Raw genomic sequence first — 15,112 nt, 5'->3', positions numbered from 1 at the left:
GTATTCTCAGTGGAAACTCATAGAGGACCAGGTACTCTATAGTTTGGTGGACTCATATAAACTAACAGATTCGTTACAAATGAATGGGTTCCCCTTTATATAATATGGGAATCCTAAATAAGGTACACTTCTAATTATAGTAAGGAATTCTAAACCATAACAGTATTATCTCGAGTTTGGTCATACTCGGCCTCGATATTCATTGAGCGCTTCGATCTTAAAGTTTTGTACTCCGCCATCGGACTCGAGCCGGGTCCGTTTTGAACTTATTCTCGAAGCGACTTCTCGAGCCTACGAAATCGGGCATACCTGATTTCGACTGTATACAAACCAGTTATCTGGAAGTTTTAGGCATGATCTTGTTGAGTTCATAAATTGATGAGTTTTCAATGTCTTTGCCTTATATTTTGATGATCTAACAAACTTACTGTTAAGAACCAGATAGGGAACCTGACTCACTTGGTACACATTTTAAATGAACGAAGTTTAGCTTGAACTCCAGCTAATGTGAACTGCTGCAAACAAAGAGAAAAGAGGAACAAGACAAGGACCTGATCCCTTGATGTTCTCTGACAGAAGTACAAGTCAACTATACAACTGGAAAGCAACTGCAGAAAGTGACTGCCTGCAACTGTACACGCGACAATGCAGCAGACAGTGTAGCAGTCACTTCCCATTAGGAAGAGGCGTGTACCAACCTAGAATTGACATCATCCTTGTGATGTCTTTGGTAGTATAACGACATGGTGCAAGACACAAGATATTTATTTGAGCATTTAGTGATATTCTCTCAAGCATTAAAGTGTTGATCCAACATTGAAGTCATAAGTGTGTCAAGAACAAGAAGACAATTCCACTAAAGGATCAGTGTCACAATGAGTCTATGTGTATCCGTAGTTGAGTTGTAATCTTTTTATTTGTTCTTCATTGTAACTCCTATCTTGCTTTCTTAGAAGTTGTGTTTTAGGAAACCCAAAATCACAAACCTTTTGAGTTTGTGTTGTGACTAGAGTTATTCATAAGTTAAAGTCTTTGTAACTAGTGAGTGACAAAATGGCTTGTGATAAGTGTATCACAAGTTAATTGAGTTGAAGTCTTTGTAATAGAGTCATTACAAAGTGGCTTGTAACAGTGTGATTACAAGTTAGTGAAGTTGAAAGCCTACAAGTGTAGGTCGTGATTTTTGTCTCATTGAATGAGATTTTTCCACCTAAAAATTCCGTGTCTCTTTTACTTACTGCTTCATTAGTATTCTCAGTGGAAACTCATAGAGGACTAGGTACTCTATAGTTTGGTGGACTCATATAAACTAACAGATTCGTTACAAATGAATGGGTTCCCCTTTATATAATATGAGAATCCTAAGTAAGGTACACTTCTAATTATAGTAGGGAATCCTAAACCATAACGGTATTATATCGAGGTTGGTCATACTCGGCCTCGGTGTTCTTTGAACGCTTTGATCTTCAAGTTCTGTACTCCGCCATCGGGCTCGAGCCGGGTCCGTTTTGAACTTATTCTCGAAGCGACTTCTCGAGCCTACGTAATTGGGCATACCTGATTTCGATCATACACAAACCAGTTATCCGGAAGTTTAAGGCATGGTCTTGTTGAGTTCATAATAGTCATAATCCCTGTTTTGAGTACTAAAAAATAATCATGCCATGTAAAATTAGATAAGATTTGATAAAGTTACACCATAAGCATAATAAATAAATAATAAATATATACCATATATTTCTTAATTCTATTTTATAGTTAATTGCGAGTTTACGAGAACGAACGAAGATGAATTAATGCTCCAAAAGGGCAAAAAAACTTGAGTAATAATCATTTCTTATTTGTTTGAGACATCGATTACGTATTTGTATTAGCAGTAAAACATTTACACCTACTAAATAAAAATCATAATTTTCACCCATTATACGGAAAGAAAAAAAAAAACACAACACGCACCTGGATAAACACCAAACATCCCCCTTGAACTCGTCGAACCGGAAGTTGGTCGGACGACGGTAGACGGTAAGAAGAAGACGGCAGTCTCGTCACCGCCGCCGCCAATATACTTTAATCAAAGAGGAAAAAAGGTTCTGTAAAAATGAATACACCTCCTCCGGTTCTGAAAAAGCCGAAGATTGAAACCGAAGAAGAAAAAGCCAATGGAATTGAAGAAGAGAACAGAAAGGAGCAAGAGGAAGCACTTGTAGCTCTCATTGAACACCGCACTAAAGAAGTCGAACATCTTCGCCAACGCCTCTCCTATTACACTTCTCAGGTATTTTTATTTATGCTCTTATATTGATTCTAAATGATTTTATTTGTTGTAAAAGCAGTTCATTGATCCGGCCGATCCTGAATTTTAACTCAGTGATTTCAATAGATGAAAATGCAATTGTTTCTACTTCGTGATAGACTGATAGTCAGTGGGAACTTATTATATATACGCATACTTCTCTATAACATGGTATTCGAGCTAGCTAATCCAACCGGTGACTTTACCCACTTAGATACCGTGTATGTTTTTAAGAAATTCACTAAAGAAGTACAAATAATTGATTACGGACCCAGTAAATCAAATGAATTTTGGTAGAATCCCGAACTTGAACTCATAGAGTTGAAATGTTGGATCCGCCTCAGTTTCCCACTGGTTGAAACACTACTGATTGATGTTAGACAGACGTGAAGAGAATTTATTGGAACTTCGGTTTTGAGATTGTCATTCCAGCCCTTCAACGTTTGGTACTCCCTTGGAAACACACACAGACGCATATACAGTTTGAAATTGATTAACTGTATAATATAGTTCAAATCAAGAGCAGTGGGATCAGTAGCACCAGCTGCAACACTGCTACATCTGGTTCTGCTGGTCAATGTAAAGCTTCAAGAGAGAGGGTGTAAAACTTGTACCTTTTACCTTTGTAAAAAAAGTTAAATACTTCCTATAGTGGCTGATTGAATTTTCATTAAATGTTTTGATTTGCAAATAAATGTGTGTTGATAAAACACCTGAATCGGAGGTAAAGTTGCCTTTTTTTGGTTCGGAATATTGTCGATGTTAATTAGCTGGGTTTTAAGACGATTGGTCCATTTAGGTCGCTTGATTCCTACTGATTTCTCGAATTCGAGTTTTTGGATTGTCCATCGGATTGCATTTGTGATCTGATATTAAGCATCCGTGCTTACCATAATTTTTAATTTTTTGGAGAGCGCAACATGACAATTTCGATCAGGTGGTAATTGGGGTAAAAAGCTAGTTGCTGTCTTTGCGTTTCTGTTTGTGACTTTTCTTTTGGGGATAATATGACATGCTAATACACTCATTAGTTGGATGTTTAGTCTTTCCTTGGTAACTAGTGGTTCAGTAAAATAGGTCCAATTGTGAGATACTATTTTTTGCAAACTCTGGAAACTTTCCCAACATTTTACCTTAGTTCCCCGTTATAAGGATTTTTGAGGATGAAGAATCGAGGTAATGTTTAGTGGTAATGAGATGTAACAGTCGCTACAACGCCTGAACAGATGAAATGTAGCACGGTTCATGTCGGTAAAATTATGTGAACCAATGCACCTTTAAGGCAAATGATGGCATTTGAGGACGTCAATTGGAAAATGAGCTGGCTGTAATGGTGGTGGCATGCCCAGCAGTCTTGCTGACAAAGATACATGAATGTGAATTTTGGGGTCTTTGTTTTTCTCTCCCCTTTTTTGGCAGTTGCAAGTTTCCTTCTTCTTTGAGAAGGATCCATGATACCACTTTCATACTGCTACCTTATACACATTGACGTACGTATTTAAACATGGAATTTAATGAATAAAGTGTAAAAAGCTTTTATTTATCTAGTGCATGCGAGAGACACATCTAGAAGCTAAAGTTACTGGACTTCGGAATTGCTTTTAGAGAGATTTATACTTGCATACTTTGTTGTAATTACCTCTCAACTTATGCTGGCCTGCATTTAATTCACTGAAGGATGTGCGTTGAATGTTGACTGCAACCTAGGGAATGACTTACCTTTTATTCTCGAAGTCATTCTCTTAATTTTCGGAGCATTAATGACATCCCCCATCTTTACCTTCTTTTAGCTTTTACTGTTTGTCGAAGCGCAAAGAGAAAGTTTAAAGCTCGTACCTTTTACTTTTTCTTGATGCTAAATACTTCCATAGCAGCCTATTGGATCTTCATTATGGCTTATTTGCAAATAAATTCTGTGTCAAATCCTGTATATTGGAAGTTCAGAGAGTTACCATTTCTTTTCTTGGTCGCTGATAGGAATGTCATTGGCTGGACTGTTGGAAGACTTGGACCATTTGGCTTGATTGTATTCCCACTAATTTCTCAAATCTGTTTGCATTGCATTTGTAATCTGATTTTAGGAATCCTTGCTTACCATAGTTTTCAAGTGGACAAGTTAACCTTGTGAGAACATGGAAATTCTGATAAGGTAGAATGCGTATCCTCAGCAAGGACTGTAATTAGGGTACAATATAACTGCTGTGTTTGTTTGTTTTCTTTCTTTTTCGGGGTAATACGAACTGTTGATGTAGTTGTTAGCTGGATGTTTCAATGGGAAGCATTTATACGGCATGTTAATACACTCGTTAGTTGGATGTTTTGTCTTCCCATTGATAAAAAGTATTCTGGTAAAGATAGGTGCAATTGCTAGATGCTACATTTAGAAAACCTTAAAACTGTCCATTCTCTTCCTTTAGTTCCCAAGTTCAAGTAGATATTAGGAGAGAATTGAGGCAACAGTTAGTGGCTGTCAGATATAGTAGTTTCCTCAACTTTGTTAAAAATGTCAATATTAGGAAATAGTAAGTATGCAATAATCTGTACCTTGTTAGTATGGGAAAGGTTTGAGATCCCTGTAGGCTGTAATTGTGTAATTAGCTATAGGAATTACTTTTTTTCCTTTTCTTTTTGAATTTCTTGTAAAACTATTTAAATCTCAGCATGTTTGAGGGGATAATTACAATTCATTCCCAAATCTCTTCTTTCTTCTGTCTTTACAAACTTCTTGACCCCACCCCCACCCCAACCCCCACCCTCACCCCCACCCCGAAAGAAAAGGCAGTTTCCTCAACTTTAAGTTGATGTCAGTTGTAAACATGTGACATTGCACCTTTGAGGCAAATGGTGTCATTTTGAGGACTTCTATTGGAATATGAGCTGGTTGTTTTGAATACTATAGTCAGTTATGTCATTATGTGTGCAATAATAGCGGTGGCATATGTAACAACTGTGTTGACTCTTTATACACGAATGTCACATTCTGGGGTCTTTGTTCTTTCACTCCTGTTTTTGGCAGTTTCATGCTTCCTTCTGGCTGAGAAGGAGGCGGGATACCTTTTTCCTACTGTTTGCTTACATGCATTGACACACATATCTAAGCATAGATTGGATGAGTGAAAAGCTTTCAGTTATCTTTTGCCTGTAGCAAGAGAGATCCATCTAGGAGCTAAAGTTATTATAGTGCAACAGAGTTGCTTGTATGTTAGCAGTTCTTTTTCCTATTTAATTTGATGCAGTTCACTGAAGCACCAAATTCAGCATGATGCATCAAATGTTAGCTGCAACTTGGAGGAAGATTTACATTTCTATATTTACAGGAATACATTTTTTGTGTCTTTAAAGAGTTGTTCTTGTACTTTTTGGGAGTAAAATTGACATCCTAATTTTCTCCTCCATTGGATGAATTGTGTAGTTCGATCAAGCAGAGAAGAGGCTAGAGGAGACACAGCTGAAATTAGCTCGTCTTCGGGGACGAGAGAACATAGCAACATCCACAAGCTCCCGTGGGAATGGGACGAATCCAGTGACAGCCAAAAGAAGATCCCCAAGTCCCATTCAGATAAATGAGGGCTCTTCTCATAGCTTGTCTGAAACTAAACCACGCCAGGACAGCAATACACCGTTTAGGAAGTCTCCAGCGCCAGATCGGAAAATGGCAAGTCCTTTCCAGAAAAATGAATATACTTCCCGCAGTGTGGCCCAGGTGAAACCACCACTTGTCATTCCCGATGTGAAACCAAGAGTATCTCAACCTTTGAAGATGATAGAATCTGGTCCTAAAATCTCAAGTGGTTCTGATTCTCAGGCTGGTGGATCAGGGTTTGCTCATGGTACTAGTATGGCAAGGTTAAAAGAAGATAAGAGTCAGAGAACCCCTGAGAAGGAAGCTTCTGAAATTCAGTCTAAAGGAACAAAAAGGAAGTTTGGTAATACTGTAGTTATGTCATGACTTTTGTTAGTTTTATTTGATCACTGCTATTGCATGAAAGCCTTTTGGTATGGAAGTTCGAAAATATTTATCATGTTTGCTTTCTAATACAGAGCAGAAAGAGCATAAAGAGCTGATACCATTGATAGGTAGCTGCTCTTCAGCAAGCATGATACGCTGCCAGACATCCTGTGTCATATCTAGTCAACACAAGAGAAAGCTGAGAACAATTATCTTAAATCCTAAGAATGATGAACTTTTTGCAAGCAGGTATAATAGTGCTTAAGAGTCTGTGTGAAGGTCAGGCACTCATGCTAAATGACAATTTTGATTATTGATGCATTTCATTTCTTGCTTCTAGAGTTGTCACTGATTTTGAAACTCTTGCTGCTGATAGTATCTATTAATGTGTGAACACGCTGGCTGATGTTTTTTCCTTGACGTAATGTCCACTGCACTTCGTTTCTCCTGAGCTAATGCCCAGTGTAGTCGCCTATTTTGTTCTTTCCAAAACATTTTGAGCATCTGGCATAGAATGTAACAAATGGGTTTTGCATATAGCTTAATTTGAACCTGAATGCTAATTTATGTCACCCTTGAATATGCAGTGCGTTGGATGGGATTATCAACCTATGGCAGATACATGGCAGAGGGTATGTTAAAACTTCAAAAAGTCAACTTCCTTAGCCGTATCAGTATCGCTTTCATTTGTGAGACTGTATTCTGAAGGCAAAATCTTATTTCAGGCAGCAATAACGTTTAAGTGCTGATTTTATGTTTGTGTTCTGATAATTTGAGTTACCTATTTCTTTTTTTTTTTTTTTGGATAATCAGGTCAACTGCTAATCGTCTTAGTTCCACTGATTGCCTCTCATCCAAGCATAGGAGATGGCCAGAAGATGTAGCCTGGCATCCAGAAGGCAATAGTCTTTTTTCGGTTTATAGTGCTGATGGTGGGGATTCTCAAATTTCAATCCTGAATCTTAAAGGAAAAGAGGTACAGGTTTAAGTCTGAGATAAACTCCGGCGAAATTGTATGGCAAAGCTCATAGGACAGTAAAACCTATTTGAATGAAACAGCATGTGTACAGATCTGTGGCACGTGCTACGTCCTTTGCATTGAGTTGCATTATGATTTCATTATAGCCAGAACAGTATATTAATCCACTTTCGCTTCCTGATCTTTCTGATGGAGAGCCGTAGGGAAGGATGAGGAAGGCCTTTGATTTCTTGAGTAATGGTCCTTAAACTGATAAATTAAAGTAGGGATAATACATAAGTACCTCATTCAACTTATCCCCTTTTTTCAACTGCACACTTTAACTTTGTGGGGGTCCTATTACCCCCTTAAACTAATCTAAAGTGGTACTAATATCACCTTGAAAGACCAACACCAGATCTAAAGTCAGGCAGTGCATTTCACGCACCATGCCTATTTCTCCACATCATTTTTATTTCATTTCTTTATACTAAAACATGTATCTTTTGGCTTCTTTTTTTCACTTTATTTAAATTCTGCCATTGTCACTTTAATAAAGATGGAAAAAGAATCGGGTACTGAGGGAGATTGAATGGGATACCGTCCATGACCGATACTCATGTAGATAGGAAGCTCCAACGCTCAACCTTAAATCGCACAAATTAATTGTTGATTAATTTCTGATTAGCGATTTGAGGAAAAGCACATCCTAAAACCAGGTTGTGCTTATCATCAAAACCCATCTATGTGTGAATAGAAATCTATCAATGAGAAACTGCAGAAGAAAAAAGAAATTAAAGAAGTAACTTTTCTTGTGAGAAATGGTGGAAAAGATGAAAGGGGTGGTGGGATATATATCATTTGGACTAGCTAATTAGGCATAGCTTGGGTATGATAAAATGTATAAAGTGAAAGTTTTGGAAGAAAAACAGAGGAATATGGTCTGGTTGGTTGACTGTGGTGTATCTATAGTTTTATACAGAAGATTAAACAGCAGAAAAGTATGTGTCAGAGATATTATCTTGTGAAATTGTCAAATGAAGCTTTAAGGGAACGAATTTCAATGGCCGAACGACTTTGCACCAAGTGAATTTCGGTCGCCGGATATATTTTCTGATGATAGCATTAACGGTTTAGTGAAGAAGATAAAAAAAAAAGCAAAAAGAAAAAATACGCTGATTGGACTTTAAATTCTCCTTTTCACGCGCCCTGCTAGATGTGTAACCACTTACCATGCCACATATGCACAAAAGATGATATTAATACCACTTCAAACTAGTTTAGGGGGGTAATGGGACGTCAGTAAAGTTCAAGTGTGCACTTGAGAAAACGGGACAAGTTGGAGGGGGTGTGTATGTATTATCCCATTAAAGTACTTATATTATTGTTTTTTGAGCTGTAAAGAGGATTAAAGTACTTGTATTGTTACTTGTTCTCTTATTATGTTCTTGTCCATAATATTCTGTACACATGAAGTACCTTTATGACGATTAATTTGTAAATTTATATGGACCTAATGATCCTATGAGGTCAGAATCTTTTTTCTTTTTTCATTTTCTTCAGTTAATTGCCATATTAGAGGCTTCAGATAACCCTCATACTCATAGGTTCCTCTTGACCAAACTAAACTAGGTCTATTAACTATTATTGCATTATTTTCCTGTCTTCTCCACTGAAAAATTAAAATAAATCTTTTTCCAGCTTCTGAAGTTGTTTGAGGCTTAAGTATGTAGTATTTCAAAGCACACCAGGCATCTTATCGCATCAAATATTACTTTGATCTTATTCCTGTTATGTTCTCATGTGCTTTGTATCAACAGAAAACGCGTGTAAGTTTCCTGGAGGAGAAGCCTCATGTTAAAGGGATAATCAACAACATAATGTTCATGCCGTGGGAAGATGTATATTTTGTTACTGGTGGTAGTGATCATGCAGCTGTCCTGTGGAGCAATGTAGATGGAGAAAATTTGTGGAAGCCTAAAGCATTGCATAGAAGTTTGCATTCTTCTGCTGTGATGGGTGTTGCCGGTTTGCAGCATAAGAAAGTAGTGATGTCTGTTGGAGCGGACAAGCGGATCATTGGATTTGATTTGCTAGCTCAAAGAGCAGAATACAAGCATCAAATTGAAAATAAATGCATGAGTGTCCTACCTAATCCGTGTGATTTCAATCTCTTTATGGTTCAGACAGGGTAAAGTTCACAATGCAGTCTTTCTATGATCTTTAGGTGCATTTTTACATACTATTGATTCCTAGCTATGTTCCCAGTCCATTCTCCTGCAAGTCCCTCTTTCTTATAGTGTTGTTACTTTTATTTGGAATACTGTGCACTCTTCATAAATATTTATTCTCGCGAGGAATGCATTATCAGAAGATTTCCCCAAAATCTCTCATAAACTCTATTGAGTTATTCCTTAAGTACTTAAAAAAGATATTTCACTTATGAACAGCAATGATTTGGTTATAATTTATAGGGGTATCTAATACTGTATTTGGTTGTGTTTCTTGCCGACCCCAATTTGCTTGGGATCGAGGTGTAATAGTAGTAGTAGTTGTACTGGTTTTGGGTCATTGCATAAATGTGTAATTCGAGATCCTCACTGCAGTGTGCCCTAAATTGTTGAAGGAACATAAGTTCCAATGCCAAAGAGTTTCTGAATTATAGGGGAAAGTTTTCCATCCAATGCTAATGCTGAGACTTGAAATAGATATAAGAACCAGGGGTTCTCTTTTTGCTGCTAAGCTGATCTAGTAAGCATAGAAATATTACATGCTTCTGGCTTTGATCTTGTCATGTGAATGAGCATGCTCATATTTGAACGTTTGAAGTTTTCCACTGCTTGAACCAAACTAAATAGCTCCGTTTTATTCTTTTTCTGTTTATTTTTGACAGCTCCCCGTTTTGTAATGAATATTGAGAACCAATCCAGAAAAAGCTCATCATATAGTAGCCTTGACAGTTATATGTCTTCAACCTCTGGGGTTGAAGGGATCATGATCAGTTGGTAAAATGAGGGAGGTGATAATAATCTATGTGGATGGTTCTATCATCTTAGTGGCTGAGTTGCAACCTTTTAGTTGAAGCAGAATCAAAAGTCTAATTAAACCATCATTTGAATGGAGTCTATGCAAAGCGAGGAAATAATGGGATGCTATGAACTAAATCAAGAGCCAGATTCTTCTGGATTTAATGAAAGTGGTGCGAGGAGAATCTGGTGTAATTAATATGGAGGAGAAGGAAGATAAAGTGGCTTCATGTTGGATGCTTCAATCGTGGTAGACAAGCCTTTAATCTTAGACTTTATAGTAAAAAAGCATTTATTGAATACTGCGAATTTTGGTACCTAATATGGATCCATTATTATTAGTCAAGAGAATTAGGACAAATTGATCAAAACCATGATCATCCCAGATTGCTTTAAGAATGCTAGGAAGACACTCCTCCAAAAAGCAGGGAGAGACGGGCCTTCTAGGGACAAAACATAGTGTTCCTTAGTACAGGTTCTCAAGGTTCATTCCTGCATTGTGATGATTTCTCTTTTTGTCCTCTTTCTTTTTTCTCAAAATGCAAGCACCATTCCTTTTTAATCTTGAATTCTTGGTTAGCTCTGTTTATGAAATTAGTCCATTATCTTGTAATAGTTAGAATCTTAGCACAAATATGTCTTTTGAGGCAATTACTTGCATAATCGCAAATTGCTTATCTAATTCTATGACTGCATGCTTCTAATGCAGGACTATAGAGAGGCAGCTTCGCTTATTTGATTTTAGATTGAGGCAGACAGAGGTTCAAGCCTTTGGGTGGAAGCAAGAAAGTAGTGACTCGCAGTCAGCTCTTATAAACCAGGCTTGGTCGCCTGATGGCTCGTACATAACATCAGGGTCGGTTGATCCAGTCATCCACATTTTTGACATAAGGTACAATTCACACAAACCTTCTCAGTCCATTAAAGCTCATCAAAAGCGAGTCTTCAAAGCTGTTTGGCATCATGCAATCCCACTCCTCATTTCTATATCTTCTGATTTGAACATTGGATTGCACAAAATCATTTGAAGTGCTGAGAGAAGCTGTACTGTTCCCAATCATTTCTCCCCTCATTGTTCCCATATGTTTGGGAAATTTTGTCGCTGAGAAGCTAACGTCTCAATGCCTTGGACCAAAAGAAACTCATAGGCATGATGTATGATATGGAAAGATGGTTAAGAGAGGAGATTGGGAGGGAAATGATGAGGAGTATCAGCGTTTGCCCTTGGCCTAATTCTGCGATCAGGCAGCTGAAACAGTTTTTGACTTTGATTGGATCTAGAAGCGCTACTGATGCTTGCACAATTTCACTCGTTCCAACCTCTCGCGTAGCACATAGGCTTGTCTTTAATAGACTCCCAAAGTTTTGAACTTCATAAAGTGTCTTTAGTGCTACATTTCCCTTGTCAAAGTCGATGTTCAGTGTGATGTTTTAGCAAAAGGAATAGAGTGAATACAGTGGCTTTCATGTAGCTACCACTCTATCCTTGGTCTAGACATCACTTTGTACTAATATATCTTAAGACTCCTATTTTAAGGATGCATTTTCGCATGCATAAACTGTTCATTCCCCAGTTGTTCTGAATTTGAGGGGGCTTTTGATAGTCAAGTTTTTATGCTTTCAGGGATTGACGGAAGTTGCACCCTAATTTTTCTTCCATAACAAAGTTGCTTTTCATTTGCAAAGTTTGGAAAGAATTTTCTTGATTGCACTTTAGGATTTGCAAAAATTAGACTTCCAAAGTGGAATTGAAAATTGTCAAATGAAAAGTGGTGTTAATTCCCCTGTAAGAGATGAGTATCAGCTTGATACTGTTTTTAATAAAATCTTTACCTTATCAAATAAAAAAAATTCCCCCTGTAAGAGATGATTGACTTGAAAAGACTGTAAATTTAGTACCTTATGAAGGTGGTGCGTAAAACTGAAACATGTTTATCCAAGTCACTTATAAGGTAATTTTAGGTAATTTCTATGATAAGTACCAGTAAAACTTAGAGCCCGTTTGTAGCTGATAAGCATTAGGTGCTGAAAAACATTTTTAAGTGCTGAAGCTGATTTAAAAAATAAGCAGTTATGTGTTTGGATAAAAGTGCTAAAATTAATAATAAGTAGATGAAGAATTGGGTATACGAAGAGTTTTGTTTTAAAAAGAAGTATTTTAGGGATATAATAGTAAATATTTTGGTCAAATCTAAAGTGCTTATAAGCTGAAATTTGATAGAGGGTGTTTGGCTAAGCTTATAAGCTGGTCAAACTGGCTTATAATCACTTGTTGGCTTATCTACGCGTTTGGTAAAATTAAAAGTGCTTATAAGCCAAAAATAAGCTAAAAGTCATAAGTTGGTCTCCCCCAACTTATCAGATTTCAGCTTATAAGCACTTTAGGTTTGACCAAAATATTTACTATTCTATCCATAAAATACTTCTTTTTAAAACAAAATTCTTCGTATACCCAGTTCTTCAGCTGCTTATTATTAATTTCAGCACTTTTATCCAAACACGTAACTGCTTATTTTGTAAATCAGCTTCATCACTTAAAAGTGTTTTTCAGCACCTATTACTTATCAGCTACTCTAAATCAGCTAAGTCAAACAGGCTCAAGTTAGGAGAGACTAACTTATGGCTTTTGGCTTATAAACACTTAACTTATAAGCACTTTTAATTTTACCAAACGCGTAGATAAGCCAAAAAGTGCTTATAAGCCAGTTTGACCAGCTTATAAGCTTTAGCCAAAACACCCTCTTAATTTGGTATAAATGATCAAGTAAATTACTATCGCATGTTATTACAGATAATGTAATAATACTTACACGATCAGTGTACATAACTTAAATCCATTGAAGAAACACATGAATCAAAACTTAAATCCATCGAAGAAACCCATGAATCAAGCAGTCGCTTCTGTGAAGAGTTTAAGGCATATATAAACTCTTTTTCTAAAAAGACTTAATCAACAGCAGATTAAAGACAGGGTACTGTATTGACCCAAAAAATGAAAGTAATGTACCAAGTTTTTATGCAATGAACTTGGTATTACCTGGATAGTTTTGAAATTAAAATTGTTTTTATATTCAAATGTACATCATTAGTTTAAAGATTATTTTCCATGTGTGAGTTGGGCATATGGTACTTCCAATGGGAAAAAAGATACTTAAGGTATAATTGTTATGTCTGTAACATAAGTTGGAAGAGATTATTTTGGCCAAAAAATAAAATGGATGTAATAATATTTTCTTTATTACGTACTTCTATTTGAAATTAAGAGAAAATTTAGAAAAGTAGACGTTAGGTCCTCTTCCATTACTCGAAAAAAAAAAACTCGAAATCTATACAAAGGGAGGATCTGATGACTATTTTCGCTTTTCTCTTATTTTTCTCGTTAGCTTGTTTGAAAGGGAGACTTGGAGCAATAATAGAATTGTTTTTATGTGACATATAGGTCACAGTTTCGAGCCGTGAAATCAATCACTGATTTTTGCATCAGAGTAGGCTGCCTAGAGCACACCTTCTTGGAGTGGTGCTCTTCCACGGATCCTGTGTGAACACTGGATACTTTGTGCACCGGGATGCTTCGATGGGGTGCCCTTTACTCATTAGCTTGTTTATTTACTCGGTTGATATAATAACAGTACGTTCTTATTCAAAATCAATTTTCTTGAATCATAAAACTGCAATTCCAGCTGTCTTATAAACCATAAAGAAGAAAGTATATACTTCTGTTATATCTTTCCAATTTCAAGATAGATATCAAGTTCAATATTTATAAATAATCACATCTACTTTATTTATTCAATGAAATGATGATTAAGAAGTTGAATATATGCTAATCATTTATATTAAGTTATCATTTACCTCGAACCAGTGAATACGTCTTCACAAATCGATATAATGGTTTATAATTAACAAGTTTATTTTCTTTAAGAATATTCCCATTTTTTCTGTTCTTCCTCATTATAAAACTACAGTAAAATAAAACTTCAAGATGTAGGTTATTCATGTGGACAAATGGATCGCATACTATATATTTAGAATTTTAGAATCGGCAAAATACCTTAAAATCCCCCTAAACTTGACACGAATTATTAGTTACAGCCTTAAACTATTTGTGGTCTTGGTTACCCCTCAACTTGGCCTTTTGAGAGCCATTACTCCCTGGACGCTGATGTGGCAAAGAGTGTGGGTGCACTCGCCTGCCACGTGGATTTTTCTGTATATGTAGCATTTTTTTGAAAAATAAAATATATTTTTACCTTTTTAAGTATGTTACTTTTTTAGATAATTTTTCCGAATACAGTTTATAATAAAACTTGGATAGGACTACATTATTTAGGCTAAATTTTTTTATTTGGCTAAAATAAATAAAGTTTTAGTTAATATTTTTTTTGAATTTGACTTATAAATAAAGATTTATACAATTGAAATAAATAGTCAAGGCTCTAAAAAGTTATAAAAAAATATATAGTTTGAAATTAATTATTTTGGCTATAATTGTTTATATAGCTCTAAATTATGGTGCTCAATTTTTTTTTTTACATATTTTACCTCAAAAATAAAAATACACATTTAAAATAAATAGTCATTGCATCAAAAGAAGAAATAAAAAGAGTGTATAATGCAAGTGATTCGTTTTATTTCTTGCAATTGTACACTCTTTAGAGCACCATAATTTAGAGCTATATAAAAAATTATAGCCAAAATAATTAATTTTAAACTATGTATTATTAACCTTTTAGATGCCTTGACTATTTATTTCAATTGTATAAATCTTTATTTTCAGGTTAAATTCAAAATAAGATAAACAAAAACTTTATTATTTTTTGCCAAATAAAATTTTTAGCCTAAATAATGTAGTTCTATCCAAGTTTTATTATAAATTGTATTCGAAA

The 15,112-nt window shown here is 35.9% G+C and overlaps 1 protein-coding gene across 2 annotated transcripts; it reads left to right on the top strand.

Annotated features, from left to right (window-relative positions):
- Positions 1–1,925: 1,925 nt before the first annotated feature.
- LOC107784361 (uncharacterized) lies at positions 1,926–11,785 on the top strand. 2 transcript variants are annotated; one of them, XM_075240680.1, is made up of 8 exons: positions 1,928–2,275; positions 5,706–5,996; positions 6,099–6,219; positions 6,335–6,491; positions 6,830–6,874; positions 7,056–7,218; positions 9,021–9,391; positions 10,936–11,785. In XM_075240680.1, exons 1-8 carry the CDS (start codon positions 2,099–2,101, stop codon positions 11,252–11,254), a joined length of 1,644 nt encoding a protein of 547 aa, XP_075096781.1. In that variant the 5' UTR covers positions 1,928–2,098; the 3' UTR covers positions 11,255–11,785. The 2 variants fall into 2 exon arrangements, with proteins under 2 accessions (XP_075096780.1, XP_075096781.1); XM_075240679.1 differs by having other exon boundaries at positions 1,926–2,275; positions 5,706–6,219.
- Positions 11,786–15,112: the final 3,327 nt, after the last annotated feature.

The sequence above is a fragment of the Nicotiana tabacum genome, chromosome 20, assembly GCF_000715075.1.
Source record: "Nicotiana tabacum cultivar K326 chromosome 20, ASM71507v2, whole genome shotgun sequence".
Lineage (NCBI taxonomy): Eukaryota > Viridiplantae > Streptophyta > Magnoliopsida > Solanales > Solanaceae > Nicotiana > Nicotiana tabacum.
This window is presented reverse-complemented; position numbering and strand designations above follow the sequence as displayed.

What these genes read in the sequence shown, in the direction of transcription:
- LOC107784361 (XM_075240679.1), top strand. Translation starts at nt 2,099, where the DNA reads ATGAATACACCTCCTCCGGTTCTGAAAAAGCCGAAGATTGAAACCGAA. An exon ending in TCTCCTATTACACTTCTCAG is followed by an intron (nt 2,276 to 5,705) that starts GTATTTTTATTT and finishes TGAATTGTGTAG; the next exon opens with TTCGATCAAGCAGAGAAGAG. An exon ending in CTCTTTATGGTTCAGACAGG is followed by an intron (nt 9,392 to 10,935) that starts GTAAAGTTCACA and finishes CTTCTAATGCAG; the next exon opens with GACTATAGAGAGGCAGCTTC.